The sequence below is a fragment of the Capra hircus genome, chromosome 2 (genome assembly GCF_001704415.2).
Source record: "Capra hircus breed San Clemente chromosome 2, ASM170441v1, whole genome shotgun sequence".
Taxonomy (NCBI): Eukaryota; Metazoa; Chordata; class Mammalia; order Artiodactyla; family Bovidae; genus Capra; species Capra hircus.
The window spans coordinates 16,478,260-16,499,882 of NC_030809.1; the positions used below are offsets into that span (position 1 = coordinate 16,478,260).

Below are 21,623 nucleotides of genomic sequence, written 5' to 3' on the forward strand. Positions count from 1 at the left end.
GGCTTGAGCACTGGACTTCAGGCTGTGAACTGTTCTCCTGGCAAAGAGGGGTGCCCACTGGTCCCCTGGGCAGCTTCCTTGGGTACAGCTCTGGTCCTCCCACTACGGACCTACCTTCAGTGGACAAGCCTTCCGGGGATCAGTGTGTGCATGACATTCCATTTGGCCTCTCAGTAATCCTATCAACCTGGTAACCAATTCCTTGCATTAAACTCCTGTTTTCATTTTTGGCTGCGTCTCACAGCTTGCTTGCAGGATCTTAGTTCCCAGACCAGGGATGGAACCCAGGCCCTTGGCAGTTAAAGCACAGTCCTAATCACTAGACTGCCAGGGAATTCCCAAACTCCTTCTGCTTTAAATACCTGATGTGGACTTTTGTGGTGATCCAGTGGTGAAGAATATGCCATGCAATGCAGAAGATGGGGGTTTGATCCCTGGTTGGGGAACTAAGACCCCATATGCTGTGGGACAACTAATCCCAAGTGCTCTAGAGCCCACATGATGCAAGGAAGATCCCGTGTGCCACAGCTAAAGCAGCCAGATAAATATTTAAAAATAGGTAAATATCTGATGTGATTTTTCTTTGATGTTTGGAGCCTAATGGAGGCCTTTGGCTCCTGGAGGCCAGGAACTGGGAACTGGCATTAATCCTTCTGAAAATCAGCAGACTTCTTCCAGGGGCCTGGGAGACCCTCACATTCACATGAAGCCCATTGTGGTTGGGTGGGTCAGAAGGGTCCAGAACTGCCCACGGGTGCCCAGAGTGGGAGCTTCAGGGCAGACAGAGGCAGTGGGTACTGGGAGCTGGCCAGGCCACGGCAGTGTGGCTGTGCCAGGCCACAAGCAGAAGAGGTGGCCCACAGCTACTCAAGTACCTCTGGGGCTCTGGGCTGGTGTCAGAAGCTGGTCAAAGTCTCCAGTGTGAAAATTCAGGGAAAAGAACTAGAGTGATGCCTCTAGGGGTTATGGTAGCCTCCCACCTCTCCCTACCCAGTCCCTCCTCTACCAAGGGGTATAGTGCTCTGGGCCAGCAGATAACCCCAGCCAGCCAGGACAGGTGGGATCACTCTCAGGTGGAACTGCCACCAAAAAAAACCCAGCCAAAGTGAAAGTGAAAGTGTTAGTCACTCAGTTGTGTCCAGCTCTTTGTGACCCCATTGACTGTAACCCACCAGGCTCTTCTGTCCGTGCGATTTTCCAGGCAAGAATACTGGAGTCGGTTGCCAGTTCCTTCAGAGGATCTTCCTGACTCAGGGATCTTCCTGACCCAGGGATTGAACCCAGGTCTCCCACATTGCAGGCAGACAGTTTACCATCTGCTACCAAGGAAGCCCAAAAAACCAGCCAAAGGCAGCATTTAAGAAAGCATCTATCAAAATATGAAAGGCCGTCTCCTTTGATCCAACTGTTCTACAATTAAGTATTCTACAAGTGTAATTTGCACACGTGCAAAATGAAGTATGTAGAAAGGTTTATTGGACTTCCTTGGTGATCCAGTGATTATGACTTTGTGAAGAGGGCACGGGTTCCATCTCTAGTCAGAGAACTAAGATCTCACATGCTACATGGAGTGCCAAAAAAAAAAAAAAAGTTTTAATAAAAGAGGAGACTTCCCTGGTGGTCCAGTGGTTACGAATCTGCCTTGCAGTGCAGGGGATGTAGGTTTGATCCCTGGTCAGGGAACTGGTACCTGTGTGCCACTAACTAGAGAAAGCCCATGAGCCACAACAAAATAAATGATTAAATTTTTTTTTAAGATTATTTACTGTGAAACTTGTAATAACAAAACATAGGAAACAACCCTAAATGTCCAGCATGGAGACTGGTTAAATAAATGACCCTTCCACTCCAGGAACACTCTGTAGCTATCGAGAAGAACGAGGCAGCTCTGCATGCATTGATGCGGAATGAGTTAGGACATAAACCTAGTTACTGAAGAAGAAAGGAGAGTTCAGCACAGTATATATAGTATGACTGCATTTGTATGAAATATAATACATATATCTAATTGTAAACACACTGGTGAATCTGGAAGGATAGAGAGACTGCTGCTGGCCCTGTCCTAGGACAGAATCGCTAGAGGACAGGGAGGGAGGAGATAGTTTATTGTGTATTTTCTCGAACTTTCTGAACTTTGTGCCATTGGTGTGCTTTAAAACTCAACAAATAATTCACTTTTGTAAAACTGGAAAAAAAAAAAGGCAGATTTGGAAACAAACCTCCTACACCCCTGCCAGTCTACTCTGCTGGTGCAGGTGCTGTGGTCCTGGTTACAGGTTGGAGATGGGGGGTTGGGAGGACTCTGATGGCAACAGAATAAAGCTGGAGGTAACTAAAGAGCCTCTTGATGAAGGTGAAAGAGGAGAATGAAAAAGCTGGCTTGAAACTCAGCATTGAAACAACTAAGATCATGGCAACCAGTCCCATCATTTCATGGCAAATAGACGGGGAACAAGTGGAAGCAGTGACAGATTTTCTTTTCTTGGGCTCCAAAATCACTATGGATGGTAACTGCAGCCATGAAAATAAAAGATGCTTGCTTCTTGGAAGGAAAGCTGTGACCAACCTAGACAGCATATTAAAAAGCAGAGACATTACTTAGCCAATAAAGGTCCGTCTAGTCAAAGCTTTGGTTTTTCTAGTAGTCATGTATGGATATGCGAGTTGGACTATAAAGAGAGCTGAGCACCAAAGACTTGATGCTTTTGAACTGTAGTGTTGGAGAAGACTCTTGAGAGTCCCTTGGACTACAAGGAGATCCAACCAGTCTATCCTAAAGGAAATCAGTCCTGAATATTCATTGGAAGGACTGATGCTGAAGCTGAAACTCCAATACTTTGGCCACCTGATGTGAAGAACTAACTCATTTGCAAAGACCCTGATGCTGGGAAAGATTGAAGGTGGGAAGAGAAGGGGATGACAGAGGATGAGATGGTTGGATGGCATCACCTACTCAATGGATGTGAGTTTGAGTAAACTCCAGGAGTTGGTGATGGACAGGGAGGCCTGGCATGCTGCAGTCCGTTGGGTCGCAAAGAGTTGGACACAATTGAGTGACTGAACTGAACTGAGACAGCATATTAAAAAGCAGATATCACTTTGCTGACTATGACCAACCTAGACAGCATATTAAAAAGTAGAGACAACACTTTGCTGAAAAAGGTCCATATAGTCAAAGCTATGGTTTTCCCAGTAGTCATGTATGGATGTGAGAGCTGAACCATAAAGAAGGCTGAGCACTGAAGAATTGATGCTTTTGAATTGTGGTGCTGAAGAAGACTCTTGAGAGTCCCTTACACTGTAAGGAGAGCAAACCAGTCAATCCTAAAGGACATCAACTCTAAATATTCCTTGGAAGGACTGATACAAAAGCTGAAACCTGCGAAGAACCAGCTCATCAGAAAAGACCCCAATGCTGGGAAAGTTTGAAGGCAAAAGAAGGGGATGGCAGAGGATGAGATAGGTAAGATAGCATCACTGACTCAATGAACATGAATTTGAGCAAACTCCTGGAGATAGAAGACAGAGGAGCTTGGTTGTGCTATAGTCCATGGGGTTGCAAAGGTTCAGACACGACTTAGTGACTGAACAACGAGAAGCCTTAATTACACATCTGAGTATTTGGGTAGCCACCCGTTTCCCTTCCAGAGTCTCAGACTCAGGTCGCTTGAGGATGTGGATTGAACCAACTCTGCCTTATTCCTAGTACATGAGCATATCCTTGCGAAAGGGAACAGGTATTCCTGCCTTCATTTAATAGATGAAAAATAGGGAGGCAGAAATCCACACGGTGAAGAAGCAACATTTTATGTTTGCCCACCCACCACATGTCAGGGCAGGTTCACATCCTACCGTTTCCACTCCTGCAAAGTCTTGTGCACTTGCTAGGGACATCATTTCGTTCAAAACAATATTCTGTTCTTCCCTGTTCTGACTGTAGCCAATTTACTTCATTTGATGTTTATATATACTTTTTATTTTTAAAATTTATTTTTAGATGCTCTGTTTTTTTTTGCTTAAATTTCAGCTTTGAGGTATAATTGACATATAATATTTAAAGATATTTAAAGTATACATTGTAGTGATTTGATAAATCTATATACTGTGAAAGGATTTCCCAAGTAGTTAATTAACACATTCAACACCTCACATTTTTATCCTTTTTTCGTGTGTGAGAATATTTAAGTTGTACTATTTTAGCAAATTTGTTATATTATATAGTGTTATCAACCATAGTCACCATGTTTTACATTAGATCCTCAGACCTTATTCATCTTTTCTAAAAATTCATTCATTATTATTATTTTGGCTGCAGTGGGTCTTCATTGGTGCATCCGAGCTTTCTCCAGCTGTGGCAAGCTAGGGCTACTCTTCGATGTGATGCACCAGCTTCTCATCTTAGTGGCTTCTGTTGTTGCACAGGCTCTAGGTATGATGGCTTCAGTAGTTGCAGAATGTGGGCTCAGTCATTGTGGTGCATGAACTTAGGTGCTCCTCGGCACGTGAAATCTTCCCAAACTAAGGATCGAACTGTCTCCAACACTGGGAGGTAGATTCCTATCCACTGTACCACCAGGGAAGTCCAGACCTTATTCATCTTATAACTGAAAGTTAATACCCTTTTACCAACTTCTCCCCATATCCTCTACCTCCTAGCTATTGCAATAATGTTTTAATGAACATGAGAGTGCAGATATCTTTCAGCAATACTATTTTAATATTTTGAGGAACCTCCATATTATTTTCCATAGTGGCTACAACAATTTACATTCCATTACTTTTAAATCAATCTTCTGGCGTTTAAGAAAGTGTTCCCTCCTTTTCTCCAGCCAGTTGATGCCTTGTAAATGCCCATCTGGGGTTCCTTGGTAGCTTAGCTGGTAAAGAATCTGCCTGCAATACATGAGACCCTTGTTTGATTCCTGGGCTGGGAAGATTCCCTGGAAAAGGGATAGGCTACCCACTCCAGTACTCATGGGCTTCCCTGGTGGCTCAGAAGGTATAGAATCCGTCTGCAACGTGGGAGACCTGGGTTCGATACCTGGGTTGGGAAGATCCCCTGGAGGGCATGGCAACCCACTCCAGCAGTCTTGCCTGGAAAACCCCCATGGACAGAGGATCCTAGTGGCTACAGTCCATGGGGTCCCAAAGAGGTCAGACATGACTGAGTGACTAAGCACATGCCCAACTGCCCCTCCAGCCTCCGATTCTTCCCAAAGAAGACACCAGCAGACGGGAATTATCCTAATTTTCATGCCCATACTCGATTCATTGAATGGATACTTACTAATGTCCATTTTATGCACTTTTATGCACTGGGAACTGTCTGGACACTTAAGAGGCATTAAGCCATCTCTGTCAGTTACACAGGTACACTTACCTTTAGCGTCAAATTGGTCTAGACCAAGGGGAAGCCCCTTGGTTTGACAATTCTCAGTCAGTCTCGTCTTCTCGTGTTTCTTTCCTGAGCTTCCAAGTCTCCCATTACTGGCTCCTTCCCCATAGGCTATAAGCTATGGAGAAACTTAAGTTGTGACCACTCCCTCTCCCAGGGGCGCTTCCCACAGGGGCCCTACAACTTCTCTATCCACAGCAGTGTGGCTGCTATCCCATCACACTTGCCAAAACCTCTGATATCTTTTAATACCAAATCCAGTAGACCCTCTCAGGCCTTACCTTATTTGACTTTTCTGGAGGCACTGAACACTGTTCTCTTCCCTTTTTCTTAAACCCTTTCTTCCCTTGGCTTCCAAAACTCCCCTTTCCTAACTTGGCTTCTGACTCTGGGCCTTTTCCCACCACTGGACCTGGCTCTGCCCAGCCTTCTCCTCTCATTCTGCCTGCTATTCTAGGCTGGTCCCTCATGTCATCTGTGTCTGCAGCCAGGCGGCCACCTTCTCAGAGCCAATTGCCTAAAGTGACTGGTATTTATCATGCACGCAGCATGTCCAACACTGAATTCAGGAGCTTCCCCCCAAACCTGCAGCCCTGTTGGTGTCACTCCACTTACATACACACATTCAAGAGGTAACGGAAATAAACGATCCTTTATCTCTCTCTATGAAGTGCAGTGAAAGTCGCTCAGTTGTGTCCGACTCTTTGCTACCCCATGGACTATACAGTCCACGGAATTCTCCAGGCCAGAATACTGGAGCGGGTAGCCTTTCCCTTCTCCAGGGGATCTTCCCAACCCAGGGATCAAACTCAGGTCTCCCGCATTGCAGGCAGATTCTTTACCAGTTGAGCCACAAGGGAAGCCCAAGAATACTGGAACGGGTAGCCTATCCCTTCTCCAGTGCATCTTCCTGACCCAGGAATCGAACTGGGGTCTCCTTCATTGCAGGTGGATTCTTTACCAACTGAACTATCAGGGAAGCCCATAATTCAAGTCTGTCAATAATAAGACTAACTAGTATTGAGGGCTTATTATACATCTCATTTAATACTTGTTACAACCCTAAAGTCAGGTGCTATTATTATACCCATTTTATAAAGAAACTGGGATGACAGAGTAGGGTCTATTTCAATCCTAGTTCCAAGATTCCCTGGTGGTCCAGTGGCTGACTCCACGTTCTCAATGCAGAGGACACAGGTTTGATCCCTGGTCAGGGTACTAGACCCCCCTGCCACAAATAAAAGTTTGCATGCTGCAACTAAGACCTTGAATAAAGATATATCATATATAAATATGAAAATAAATGTATTTTAATGTTAACTTATTAATAAACAATAAATTTATTGATATTACTTATTTATGTTAATATTTATTTAATAAATATGTAAAAATATTAAAATTTATTTGGTTTACTGTGAGCAGCACACAAACAATATTTAATCTCAAGAAACCTCTAGTACTAGGAATTGTTCACAGTAGGAACCACCCTGGTGGTCGCAGGATGTTATAACTGCGGGCTGAGGAGAACTTGTCAGGCCAGCCACAAACCAGGGCCTTTGACCACGTAAAAGTGGTTAAATAAATGCTCAAAAAAATAAATTCTAGTCCCTAGCTATGTGCCCCTGGACAAGTTAATCTATCTCTCTGCCTCAGTTTCTGTAAAACAGTGGTAATTTATTTTTAGAGGTATAAAGAACTGGAATACTGCTTAGAAATTCATAATTATTATATAAGTATCAGCGATTACTTTTTTTTTTTAATCTCAGGCTGACTCCAAAGCAAAGCACTTGAACACTCATATACTCAGACTTTCTCCACTGCTCCCTTTACCTAAATACTTCATTCATTCAACAAATTTTCACCACTACTTGTATTAGGCAATGCTTAGGGCACCAGGAATACAGCAGAGAACAAACGCTGTATTCTTTGAGGCTGGGGAAAAAGCAAACGGGCAGTAAACAGATTAAAAAAAATGCTAGGTAGTGGTTAAGAACCTGCCTTAAAAAAAAAAAAAGAACCTGTCTCCATTAGGGTGGTGTGGTAGTAAGCCTCTGCGTGGCACTTTTCATTGAAGGGTGGGGGAAGGCCTCTTAAGAGGTGATATAAGCTGAGATCTGAACTGACAAGTCAGTCATGCCAATATTTCTATAACTCATCCTTGTCACTTGATCATGTTCCCTGCTTATCTCCCTAGCCTCTTCCCATGAGTGTCCAAAGCTTGCTCTGTGCCAAATGCTTGCAAACACTGGGGTTTTATTCTACCACGCCTTGGCTTATGCTGTTTTTTTCTGTTCCCAGTCACCTAGTACCTGTCCGCTTGGCCCCATCCCAGAGTTCAAAATGAAAACCTCCTTAGAATGCTCGCCAGATATCAGAAAGCAGGGTGCAGACCAGAGCATGGGCCTGTCTCCTCCCTGATCAGACAGCCCCAGTGGGGAGCTGTGGGCTTCCTATTCACTCAGTCACAGGAGTGTTTTAGTAAGAATTGCGAAATAATTTGATGGCTCAGAGAATCCCCACCAGCCCTTGTTAAAATTCAAAACCCTGGGCCCAGCCCCACATCTCCTTAATTAGGAACCCCAGAGGTGATTCTGAACATTAGTTCATTTGGGGAAATATCGTCATAGCGGAAGATACCTTAGTTTTGTACCAGGTACCAGATGCCAGGGATATAACCTCCTACCTGGGCAGCTCTAAACTGAAGAAAGTGCTCTGGGTTGAGTTTCACACCAATTAAGTTTTGCCAGTGATCCATCTGAATAACTGGCAAAAGCACAACGCAAAGGCAATCTTCTATTCCGTCCAGGGAACCTTCCTTCACTCTTTTGACTGACTCCCGGACCATCTGACACTGACTTAGCAGCCAACGTTTTTAAAAAGTAGGTGCTTTAGTCCCAAATAACAAAGAAGGAACTTTTAAGTGGTCAAAGGCCCTGCTTTGTGGTTGGCCTGACCCAAGTTCTTCTCCTCAGCCCGCAGTTATCCCGTGACCACCAGGGTGTTGCCTACTGTGAAAAATACCTAGCACATGAGGTTTCTTGAGATTAAATATTGTTTGTGCGCTGCTCACTGTAAACCTCACATACGAGACTGTCTATATCAGCAGCTCTCAGGAGGCAGTTTCTGAGAAGGGGCCTCGGGGGAATCACCAGCAGACAGGGCTACTTTTTAGCGCGGTTCATTAGCAGGGGGAACTAAGGTGGGCGCTCAACGCGGTGGAGTCTGAATTCCCGAGTCTCGGGCTCTTTAGAGGGGAAACAGGACAAAGTCTTATCTGCACTGCCTCCAGGAGGCTTTGTGTAAAACGTGGACCGGGGCCGCCCGTGAAGCCTCTCAGGAAACTCAAGCCCTCCGAGGCAGACAAGACCCTGACTGAAAAATCAGAGACCACGGCTATCCACCACTCGGGAGTTACTGAACACGCGGCGCCAAAATGTCCGTCCCAGCGCGCAGGCGCCGCGAGCGCGGGCCGCGGATGGCCACTCCGGGTACCGCGCGCCAATGGCCCAATCAGAGCTGGCTTTGCACAAAGCGAGTCCCGCCCCAAGCCGCCGCCACGAATCCCCTCCCCCTTCCTTGGCCGCCTCGGCCCGCCCACTCCGGCTCGCGCCCCGCCCCGCGCAGTTCTCAGCTAGAGGCTCGCGATTGGCTCATGAGAGGGACGCGAAATCTGGTTGGTCGAGGCGGAGTCACGAGGGTGCCGTCGTCGCCTTTCCAGAGGCGATTACTGGGCAGGCTCAGTCTTTCGCCTCAGTCTCGAGCGCTAGCTGGCAGCCAAGCGTACGCGCTCAGGGATTAGTGGCCGCCATCGACGGTGCTTAGGTTCCTCTGGGCTCGTCTGCGCCACTCGCTCGCCACACACTCCGCCGTCATAAGCCGCCATCATGGTAAAGCTCGCAAAGGTAAGAGGCCTTGCCCGCGCGAGCACGGACATCAAGGCCCGTTTTTCGAGGAGCGCGCGCGCTGCGCCGCCAGGAGGAGGGCCTGCGCGCCGTCCCGGGCGCGTTCGAGGGCGCCATGCTGTGGGAAGTCTCGCGCGATTAGCTGGGAGGTCTCGCGTTTTTAGCTGCTTGGTAGCGAAGTGAAGAGCTTCGGCAGGTGCCGCGCGGGTAGTGAATGCGGCGGGGAAGGACTTCGGGGCTGAGAGCGGGGAGGGGGAGCAGGGCCTCGGACTGATGAGGCGAAACTCCTGCGACGGGCCGGAGCGGGGCCCCGCCTCCTGACGCACGTGCCGCGGCGCGGGGCTCGCCACGTGGGCCGCGCCGTGTGCGGCCTGCGGAGGGACCTGGCCTTGGGGGGAGGGCGGCGGTGCGCCTCGTCTCCGGTCCGGGTCCAGCGGGGTGGGCGGACGGGACCGGGGCTCCAGCAGGAGGCCCTGCCGCATGCTTTCTGCGCCGGGCTGCGCGCACGTGGTGGTCTGCGACTTATCCCACGTGGCCCTTCCAGGGCTGAAAGGGGCGGGGTTGGTAACCTGGGAAAGGAAGTCTTAATAGAAGACGACGGGTTAAGACGTGTTTTTTTTTTTTTAAAGCTGCCTTCAGACGAGGGTGGTGGAATTTGGTGCCACAGTTTACCTCAAAGGCTTTTTCAAGGTGGTTTTCCTCACGTGAAGGGCCTTGAATTGTTGGCAGTTATATTGGTCCAGTTGTAGTCCGCATTGAGAAACGGTGCGGTGAAGCAAGGTTCGATTCTGGCTGGAGGTTTAATTTTTTAAACGGGTGTGCTTAAAGAACGTAGCAAGAAGAGAGTAGCCTTTTTATTCAAAGCAAAGGGTGGTTTTTTTAAAGAACTTGGAGAAAATACGTAGGAAATTGAGTGCTAAGTCGCTTCGGTCGTATCCATCTCTTTGCGACTCCGTGGGCTGTAGCCCGCCAGGCTTCTCCGTCCATGGGATTCTCTAGGCAAGAATCCTGAACTGGGTTGCCATACCCTCCAGGGGATCTTTCCGATCCAGGGTTTGAACCTCCGTCTCTTATGTCTCCTACATTGGCAGGCGGGTTCTTTACCACTAGCGCCACCTGGGAAGCCCTGTGTTAACATTGGTATGAAGGATAATTTTTATGTAAATTGTAGTTAACAGTATGAAGAGGGAGTACTAAGGGAGATTACTGCCGTTTTGCCATGAAGAATGGCTTGAAATGAGGGAGGGTGTAATGTGTCATGTCTGTTTTAGGCCGGTAAAAATCAAGGTGACTCCAAGAAAATGGCTCCTCCCCCAAAGGAGGTAGAAGAAGATAGTGAAGATGAGGAAATGTCAGAAGATGAAGACGATGAGAGCAGTGGAGAAGAGGTAATTGTATATAGTTCAATGTTGAATTGCCTTAAACTACAAAATGGAGACTTAAAGCAGGTGGTATTGGATGTCGGAAAATATTGGCAGAAAAACCAGGATTCTGTTAATTCATATAGGACCTGTTGTAACGGTCAAGCATTTCACAAAGTTGTATTGATCTGTCAAGATGGCACAAGAATATTTGAATGAACTTGAGAGGAAGGATCTGTAGGTGTGTGTGTGTGCGCGCACATGCATGCACACCTTCAGGGCTCAGTGATATATTGTAGTAAATCACTAGTTTTCCACTTTCAACGGGTTAGTTCGATATACCAGATAAACAGTGAGTTCTACATACCAGATAAACAGGGTGGACAGTTAACTGTCCTGCGAATGGCAGCTCCGAGCATTATATTCAGGTCTGAGGTTAGCCTTATGAGATTGTTCTAGCTTCCAAGTAGGATCAGTTGGTCTCTGTTACCCTGTATGAGTTTGATAATGCTCATCACTGTTAAAGTGGTGTGGTGTAAGAGTTGTCACCTTTCATTGTATTAGCACTTTAGAACTCCCAGCTACTGTTGGCTCCCTGTAAAGACGACTCATTGCTTCATTTGTTCATATTTCTTATTTAGAATTTAATGAAGGTTTTATTTTGGCACACATTACCTGATAAAACCAATAGTTAACAAAAAGTTCTGAGTGTAACTTTAAATATAGGCAAGTGATGGTTATTATCAAGCTAATGTGCTCTTTACTAACCTTGCCACTATTGATTATCCCACTTGCCTTTTTGATGTTCATTTTCTCTTTGGTCCTAAGAATGAGCATCCAGTGAACTTCCTACCTCCACCTACTGTGAGAGCCCCAAATGACTTAACGCTTAACAGGTTGTCTTCTCTATGTGTTAAGGCTTTTGATTTATGTGTGTGTGTGTGTGTGTGTGTGTGTGTGTGTCAAGTTGTAATCCTTAAAGCCGTGTATAAAGAGCCAACTCAGTGGAAAAGACCCTGATGCTGGAAAAGGTTGATGGCAAAAGGAGAATAGGGCAGACAGAAGAGGATGAGGTGGTTAGGTAACATCACTGACCCAATGGACGTGGATTTGAGCAAACTCCAGGAGATGGTGAGGACAGGGACGGCTGGCTGCAGTGCAGACTTGGACGTGACTTAGTGACTGAACAACAGTTATTTTCAGATGGGAAAACTATTGAGGCTATAAGACTGTGACTTCAAGTGTACAGAGCATGTTAATTTGACCTTACCTTTTAACTTGCTCACATCTGGTGCATGTGGTGTTGAACTGAGGCAGTGCTAGAATTGAGCATTCATTTATGGGACAACTCTTAGAGTTTGAAAACAAGCTTATGTTGTTTTTTGTTTATTCTTAAAGGTTGTTATCCCTCAGAAAAAAGGCAAGAAGGCTACCACAACTCCAGCAAAGAAGATGGTGGTTTCCCCAACAAAAAAGGTTGCAGTTGCCACACCAGCAAAGAAAGCAGTTGTCACCCCTGGCAAAAAGGCAGCAGCTATGCCAGCCAAGAAGACAGTTACACCTGCCAAAGCAGTGGTAACACCTGGCAAAAAGGGAGCCACCCCAGGCAAAGCATTGGTAGCAACCTCTGGTAAGAAGGGAGCAGCCACCCCAGGCAAGGGAGCAAAGAACGGCAAGAATGCCAAGAAGGAAGACAGTGATGAAGAAGATGAAGATGACAGTGAAGAGGAAGACGATGATGATGAAGAGGAGGATGAACCAGCAGTGAGGAAGGCAGCTGCTGCTTTTGGTGCTGCTCCTGCCACAGATGATGAGGATGATGAGGATGACGATGACGACGATGAGGAGGAGGAGGAGGAGGAGGATGATGAGGAGGAGGACGACGAAGATGGTAAGGCATTGTATTGGTAGTTCCTGGACTCCTGTTTGCAAGGTACATTAGGGATGAGGTGTGGGTGGTAAAACTACATACTGCTGAAAACCTGGGGGGTTAGATGAGAATCATCCCAGGGATTCTCTGGACTGATTGTGATGCACTAGATTGGTACCCATGCAAGATTGCCTCTTGTGTTGCTCAGTCCTTTTGATGCTTTGCAACCCCACAGACTATAGCTGCTGCTGAGTAAGATGCTTCAGATAGCTTATTCTGTATTTTACTTACCATAGCTCTAAGCACAGTGGCATGAATAAGATTACATTTATTTTCCTTTAGGTCTCCATAGAACTGGTATAGAACTCAGTTTTTGACTAGGTGGCTTCTCTTTCAGACTCTGAAGAAGAACCTATGGAGATTGTACCAGCGAAAGGAAAGAAAGCTCCAGTAAAAGCTGCTCCTGTGAAAGCTAAGAGCACTGCTGAAGATGAAGATGAAGAGGAGGAGGATGATGATGACGAGGAGGAAGAGGATGACGATGACGAAGAGGAGGAGGACGATGAGGAGGAAGAGGAGGAGGAGGAGGAGGAGGAAGAGGAAGAAGGTAATGAAGTTGGATTCTCAAGTACATTGACGTGAGTTTTGTTTAAAAGGAGGTACTTGAGTATGTGTGGATGACATGGATTGTTTGAACTCTTGTCCAGAGCCTGTCAAAGAAGCACCTGGAAAACGAAAGAAGGAAATGGCCAAACAAAAAGCAGCTCCTGAAGCCAAGAAACAAAAAGTGGAAGGTAACTTAGAGAATTGGGGGGTGGGAAATAACACCACATAGCACAAGTGATGAACAATAAGGGACTTAATACTGAAACCTGATGTTATATTTCAATGTGCTGATGTGCTGTGTACAGAAATAATTTGATTAAGTATACAGGAAAATTAACTAATTTGAGAAAATTTTTGTGCAGGCACAGAACCAACTACGTCTTTCAATCTCTTTATTGGAAACCTGAACTTCAATAAATCTGCTCCTGAGTTGAAAACGGGTATCAGTGATATTTTTGCTAAAAATGATCTTGCTGTTGTTGATGTCAGAATTGGTGTGTCTAGGTAAGTATGGGGGCGCTGTGTCAGCATCACACATTGTTTGTGGGTCTGCTGTTGCTTTTTCCTTTCAATTTTAGGACCTTAGCTCATTACTCTTAAACATGAATATCTAAAAGTCTTCAAAGGTTAGCCATTATTGAATTAAATAATTTGATTATCAAATTGTGAAACCCCCAAATTGAAATTTTCATAATTCCCCTTAATTTTTGATACAACACAAACTAAGTATTTCTTACACCTGAAAAGCCATAATAGTGAATGCTTTTAAACAGGATTCTCTTAGTGCTTAAACAGGTTCTTTTATCATGTGCTATTAGTTGTTAAGCAGCAGTGTAGCTAATGGAGATCTCAGGGGTGAACTTGCATCATTAGGTCTTGATACTTACAGATCTGTTCTGTAGCCCCATCTTAAAGGGCTTAACTTAATTTTGTTAATAGTATAGGTGCTTCTTAATCTTTGTTTGTACTATCATGTTAGTGTTACTGCTTACCCAGAGTACTTGTTCCTTGTGACTCTTGTGGGATTTGTCCCACCACGCCCTGACCTGTAATTTTTAAAATTTTTGTCCCTTCACTTTAAAGGAAGTTTGGCTATGTGGATTTTGAATCTGCTGAAGACCTGGAAAAAGCCTTGGAACTCACTGGTTTAAAAGTCTTTGGCAATGAAATTAAACTAGAAAAACCAAAGGGAAAAGACAGTAAGAAAGGTATGTAAAGCTTTAGGTAAAACTGATACTGATAGCTTGTTCATAGCTATATATCTAATCTAATGTAGACAAGCCAGGGTAAGTAGTTTAACCTTTTTCTTTTGGCTTCCTCATATGTTGAGGATTAAATGAATTAGAATGTTAAATGTTTACATCAGTGCTTGGCACTGTTTGCTAGACTTAATCAAAAAATAATTGGTTCAGTATATTTAAATTAATAGTCTTTGCCTCACTGGACCTGAGCAGATCTCTTAACTACTCCCTTTGCATCTTTTACCGTTTTGTAGATACTTGTCACCTTTCCAGTGTGTGTTCATCACCTTTCTATTTTTAAATTTTTTAAAATAAAAATTGGGGGCACCTGCATTGTATACCTTGTGAAATCCTAGTTCCCTGACCAAGAATCAAACCGTGCCCCCTGAAGCAGTGGAAGCACAAGAGTCCCAACCATTGGACCATGAGGGAATTCCCTACAGTTTTTTTTCCCATAGTCTTTTAAATTAAAACATACTGAACACTTACTTTATATACATAGCATATGATATTTAGTTCTTTTTAAGTATTCAGCACATAGTTAGCTGTCAGCTGTGAAAGCAGTTTGTTTTGCCATCGCTATATCTCCATAATACATAATAGCAGAGCACCTTTTACATTATGAAATCTAAAAATTATTATTTTTTAAAATCTTTATTTTTTTGGTTGTGCCCTGTTGCAAGCAGGGTCTTAATTTCCCAACCAAGGATCAAACCTGTGCTCCTGCATTAGGGGCTCAGTCTTCACCACTGGACTGCCAGAGAAGTCCATAAAAATTTTAGCAAGAACTTGTACATTAGTCAGTCTTTGATCTTTGGGACAAGAAGGGTCTTTTAAGCCATTCAGTTCATTTTTATTTTTTTTTTAAAATCTAGATCGAGATGCAAGAACCCTTTTGGCTAAAAATCTGCCTTACAAAGTTACTCAGGATGAATTAAAAGAAGTGTTTGAAGATGCTGTGGAGATCAGATTAGTCAGCAAGGATGGAAAGAGTAAAGGGTATGTTTTGTGTCTACTGAGATGTTACATTAAAATTAATGCACTCTAATTTATAGAAGAAATGTTGATTTAACTTTCCTATGTTTGTGACTTTGGGCAAATTATTCTATAACCTGAGTTTCCTATCTGTACAAGTGAGGATAATGTACCTAATTCAGAGTAATTTTATTATAAACTAACATAAAGTACTACCTAAGGCCTAACTTACCTGAAGTATTGGGTAAGCTTTCTGTAGTGGGAGGAAAGTTGTAGTTGAAAAGTGGAAAATGGCAGAAACCTTGAACATTTCAATTAGTATAAAACAAAGGGCATTTTTATTTTACTTGTCTGCAATAAACTCCTATTGCTGAGATTAAGAGAATTAATACGGTTTTTAAAACCGAGTGAGTTCTTTACTTTTTTCCCCCCTATTGTAGGATTGCTTATATTGAATTTAAGACAGAAGCTGATGCAGAAAAAACCTTGGAAGAAAAGCAGGGAACAGAGATAGATGGGCGATCCATTTCTCTGTACTACACCGGAGAGAAAGGCCAAAGTCAAGACCATAGAGGTGGAAAGAATAGCACTTGGAGTGGTAAGAATTTAGGTTTCCTTCTGGGTTCTGAAATCTAGGAGAGAAAACAAATCCTTTGCATCTTTGTACTTTATATAGTTGATAAACTGGATGTAGATCAGCGTGTTATATCTCTATTTGTAATTGTCTTGAATGAGAGCTATATGAAATATTTGTGCTAGAACATAGATAAATCTAGCTTCCTTTGTTTTATACTGTAAAGAACTTAGATTGTGGGCATTTAAATTAGAATATTATTCTAGGAAGACACAGGGCTATAGTCAGCTTGCACATGTGCACAGTAGGAATGGAAGGAACCAGCATGTAAGTACTTAACAGGTATTTGACGTTGAGTAGCAAGTAGGACGGAGAAGGCAGTGGCACCCCACTCCAGTACTCTTGGCTGGAAAATCCCATGGACGGAGGAGCCTGGTAGGCTGCAGTCCACGGGGTCTCGAAGAGTCAGACATGACTGAGCGACTTCACTTTCATGCATTGGAAAAGGAAATGGCAACCCACTCCAGTGTTTTTGCCTGGAGAATCCCAGGGACGGGGGGGCCTGGTGGGCTGCCATCTATGGGATCGCACAGAATTGGACACAACTGAAGCGACTTTAGCAGCAGCAGGAAGTTAGGATTCCACCTGTATTAACATTGGTGTGTTATCTCTCCGAAGCACAGAAGCTCTTGAAGAACACGGTACAGCTGTGACTTAAGTTGGGACACACTGCTTCAGAGTCATAACTTGACATCTCTTTATTTATAGGTGAATCAAAAACCCTGGTTTTAAGCAACCTCTCCTATAGTGCAACAGAAGAAACACTTCAGGAAGTATTTGAGAAGGCAACTCATATCAAGGTGCCCCAGAACCAAAATGGCAAATCTAAAGGGTAAAGTATCTTTATGTTGCCAGTTACAGGCTTTTTAAGAGTTATCTTGTGGAGGTGAAATCATGTTCTGACATTTAGCAGAAATTGCATTGTTTAAGGATTTGCTTGAGGAAAAAGGCTTGGTGGCAACAGTGGAGTCATATGCTTGGTAACTTACTCTAAGTATTGACTTAATCCTCAGGTATGCATTTATAGAATTTGCTTCATTTGAAGATGCTAAAGAAGCTTTAAATTCATGTAATAAAAGGGAAATTGAGGGCAGAGCCATCAGATTGGAGTTGCAAGGACCCAGGGGATCACCTAATGCAAGAAGCCGTAAGTCACTTTGTTAACAGGAATTTGTGGTTGGGTCCAGAGATCTACAGAAGAACATTTGCTGCTTTCTGTTGCTGCTACTGGATATGATGACTGATTATCTGAGAAGTAACTGATGAAATCTCAAGAAAATTCCTCTAGATAGTCAAGTTCTGATCCAGCAAGTCAACACTGAGCAGCAAATTGACCTGTGATTTACTGTCTTGTGTTTATAGCTGCCTGTTTCAGGACTGCTGTCACTTACTTGGGTTGCTGCTTCTGTTTTCCATAAAAAGATTCTTAACTGCTTTGGTGATCAGTGTAAACATCATGTGGAATTTGGTCCAAGCCCTTTGCTGAATTAAGCATTAATTGACCCAAGTTGCTTTAACGTGCTTTATCTCATATAGACACTCCAAGTGAAAGGCTAGCATTTGCTAAGGCAAAGATTCTTAGCCAGTAGTCAGGTGCTAGACTGTAACATGTAAATCCAGTGTTGTCATGGATTATAACTGAGTTTTATTTTTATTTCCCAGAGCCATCCAAGACTCTCTTTGTCAAAGGTCTCTCTGAGGATACCACAGAAGAGACGTTAAAGGAGTCCTTTGATGGCTCTATTCGAGCAAGGATAGTCACTGACCGGGAGACTGGATCCTCCAAAGGGTGAGTAAGAGGCAGGAAATGGGTGGCTCTCCCACCTTGAGTCTTCTCACTGAGCTCCTTTCTGTCATTCAGTGACAGTTCAGGATTCGCACGAGAAGAAGAGACAATTCACGGAGCTAGCGTTGTTGGCTTCTGTCTTCACAAAGGCCTATTCAGCTGTTTTGTGAGACATTGTTTCAGCTTTCTGTAGGGAAGTGCTCTGACCTGGGTCTTTCCCAGTTAAGGCTTATGGGATTGCTGTAGAACTTGTGAGATTAAACTTGGCATATGTGTGCTTTATAACAGGCAATTTCATTTGGTGTTTTAGGTTTGGTTTTGTAGACTTTAACAGCGAGGAAGATGCCAAAGCTGCCAAGGAGGCCATGGAAGATGGTGAAATCGATGGAAACAAAGTCACTTTGGACTGGGCCAAACCTAAGGGTGAAGGTGGCTTTGGTGGCCGAGGAGGAGGCAGAGGTGGCTTTGGAGGCCGAGGTGGTGGCAGAGGTGGCCGAGGTGGCTTTGGTGGCAGAGGCCGGGGAGGCTTTGGAGGTAAGCATGGAGGGCCACCCTGCTGTGTTCACTGGATGCTGTTTACGTGGCCATGCACTTCCAGACCTGCAGATCTATGTTTCCGCATCAGTCCCCAAGTCCTTAGTCACCCTGCTGGGGAGGGATGACTGGCAGTTTTGGAGCCTGTTTAATGATGCCTTGCTTTTCTGCAGGGCGAGGAGGCTTCCGAGGAGGCAGAGGAGGAGGAGGAGACCACAAGCCACAAGGAAAGAAGACGAAGTTTGAATAGTTTCTTCTATCCCTGTCTCTCCCTCTTCCATTTGAAAGAAAAGGACTCTGGGGTTTTTACTCTGTTACCTGATCAATGACAGAGCCTTCTGAGGACATTCCAAGACAGTATACAGCCCTGTGGTCTACTTGGAAATCCGTATAGATAACATTTCAAGGGAGATAACCCTGTTGGTGTTGACTGGATATTCGTATAAACTTTTTAAAAGAGATGAGTGGTAGAGCTAACCCTTATCTGTAAGTTTTGAATTTATATTGTTTCTTCCCATGTACAAAACAATTTTTTTCCTACGGAGTTTTTTTTTTTTTTTTGCGCGTTGGGGGGTGTAAAGGAAAGCAGAATGTTTTATCATGATTTTTGCTTCAGCAATTTTGGGACAGATTAAAAGTCCTAGAACTCTGGTGCCAGCCTTGTACTTCCTGTCTTAGAGTGTTTCTCCTGGAATATCACTGAGAGTGGAGCATGGTGGAGCCCGTTCTACCACTCCACATCTGCTCCACCCCTGATGAAGATGTTTCTGCTTTGGTTTTGAGTGTCCCAGCCATAAGTTTTGGTGAAATGGCTACTGAAGTAACCAACTGCAGCTTTGTGTGTCTTCATATGAAAGTCTGCTATGATCTTATCCCATTTATAAATAGTCCTGAGGGTCAGGTGTCCTGAAAAAGTGCTCTGGAAAGAGGGCTAGGAATGCTTTGGTTGAGCCTCTTAAATAAGCATACAAGAGCAGGTGCCTGATGAGAATTCTTCTGGCGTGAATGGGCCAAAATGAAGGCTTCCAATAACTTCGGGTGAAACTGACAAGAAAGGCCTTCAGTTTTGCACTGGGTTAATTCAGACATTGTGCAAGCATTCCCTACCCACCCCAATTCCAAATAAAGGTCACATGAGAGACCTAGGTCAAGGGATTAACATTTTAGTTGAAAAATAGTGCCCTAGGTGATAGAATGAAAGATACAAGTGGAATAGAAGGCCAGCTGAAAGATATAAACCAGGGGAACAGGGCTGCATAACAGGTGATCCAGTGCCATCACAGAATTACCCAGCTGAGCTCTGTCTCCTGTCAGATCAGTGGTGGCATAAATAATGTCACTTGAATCATCCCCAACCTATCCCCACCCCATGGGAAAAAAATGGCTTGCGCGAAACTACCAGTCCTTGGTGCAGTTTTCTGGCTCTGAGTTGCTGGTGGAGTGCAGGTGTCTAAACCTTGAGCATGTGATGCACGGTGTTTCAGTTGTACACTCTTTGTGACCCATGGACAGTAGCCTACTAGGCGGTGCTAGTATTCCAGGCAAGGATACTAGAGTGAGTTGCCATTTCCTACTCCAGGGAATTTTCCCGACCCAGGATTGAACCCTAGTCTTGTGTCTCCATCAGCAGGTGGATTCTTGACTAGTACCACCTCACTATCTACCAAGTCTACCTGTTGTGTGACAGGGCAGGATAAATACCTGCTTTGAAGCAGGGAAGACTGAAATTTTCTTTCTACTACAAAGAAAAGCCAGCATAGGGACATCATCCAATGAACCAAACCTAAAAACTAAAATGAACCCTGAAACAACTTCAGGCTTCCTTCCTGACTCCTCCCTGTCAGGCACCCACATCTTGGATGTGCTGCCACCTACTGGAATAGTGAGGAAAGTGGCCTATATTTCCTAGATGTAAAAGATTTAATTACAGCCGTTTGTGCTAGTGTGTGCTGGCTGAGTCATTTCAGTCGTGTTGGACCCTGTGACCCCGTGACCCCATGCACTGTAGCCCACCAGGCTCCTCTGTCCATGGGATTATCCAGGTAAGAATGCTGGAGTGGGTTGCCGTTTCCTGCTCCATGGGAAAGGCAGAGTTCAAACCTCCATCTTCTGTGTCTCCAGCATTGGGAGGTGAATTCTTTACCACTGAGCCACCTGGGAAGCCATGTTTGTTACCTCTTGAAGCAAACGTGTAGAATTTGACTGGATGTGTGGAAATTTGCATCACTGGCAGATCAGTCTGTCACAAACTGGACATTTAGGAAGGGCCTGTATGATTGGTCTCTAGGTCTCCAGGGCCTTTTCCATTATCCAGCAGCTGTCTCTTGTGGGTACCACCCTGACTGCTTAGTTCAACTTTAGACAAGTGTCTGGGTTTAAACTTGAAGGTGTAATAAACAACTTGGCCATCTAGAAACATGAATTAGCATTTGCTGGCTTGCTAACCCACTAGCAGCTAATGCTGCTTGTACTGTACCCATGGTGTGCCAGGCTTTGATCTCAGTGTCTCTATAACCTGCTGTGGGGCAGGATGAGCAGCAAAACAGCTCTTTAATCCTAACTGTTCTTCCCTTCAAGTGAAGGAGATTGTCAAGCCCTATATACTACTAATTATTCCAACCAGGAATATTATGGTGATTTCCGTTGGAATGAAGGGCTGCAGGGTTACCCTGTTGCATTTAGGGAGTCCAACAAACCTCTTAATCCTAGGCCTTCCCAGTGGTCTCTTGGAGAGGGTTTTGCAGCCATTTTAGAAAAGCAGCTCCCTCCAGCAAATGGCTGTCGCCACTTTCTGCACTCTTCCAGTAGGTGGCAGCACATCCATGAAGATGTGGGCGCCTGACAGGGAGGAGTCAGGAGGGAAGCCTGAAGTTTAGATTCAGGTCAACCCGTCTTCAGGCTCGGTTTAAGTAGTGGTGGTGTTTAGTCATTCAGCCATGTCCAACTCTTTGTGACCCCATGGACTGTAGCCCTCCAGGCTCCTATAGCCACAGGATTTCCCAGATAAGAATACTGGAGTGGGTTGCCATTTCCTGCTCCAGGGGATCTTCCTGATCAGGGACCGAACCTGTGTCTCCCGCGTTGGTGAAGTGAAGTCGCTCAGTCGTGTCCGACTCTTTGTGACCCCGTGGACTGTAGCCTACCTCGCTCCTCTGTCCATGGGATTTTCCAGGCAAGAGTACTGGAGTGGGTTGCCATTTCCTTCTCCAGAGAATCTTCCTAATCCAGGGATCGAACCCAGGTCTCCCGCACTGTAGGCAGATGCTTTGCTGTCTTAAGCCACCAGGGAAGTCCAGGAAGTGCTGCATTGGTAGGTGGG

At 44.8% G+C, this 21,623-nt stretch overlaps 1 protein-coding gene across 1 annotated transcript; it reads left to right on the forward strand.

Annotated features, from left to right (window-relative positions):
• On the forward strand, positions 9,111-18,969 carry NCL (nucleolin). The gene is made up of 14 exons (XM_018058282.1): positions 9,111-9,297; positions 10,569-10,685; positions 12,057-12,549; positions 12,926-13,135; positions 13,236-13,322; positions 13,497-13,638; positions 14,218-14,342; positions 15,251-15,374; positions 15,791-15,948; positions 16,693-16,816; positions 16,998-17,131; positions 17,647-17,773; positions 18,081-18,304; positions 18,478-18,969. Exons 1-14 carry the CDS (start codon positions 9,280-9,282, stop codon positions 18,552-18,554), a joined length of 2,160 nt encoding a protein of 719 aa, XP_017913771.1. The 5' UTR covers positions 9,111-9,279; the 3' UTR covers positions 18,555-18,969.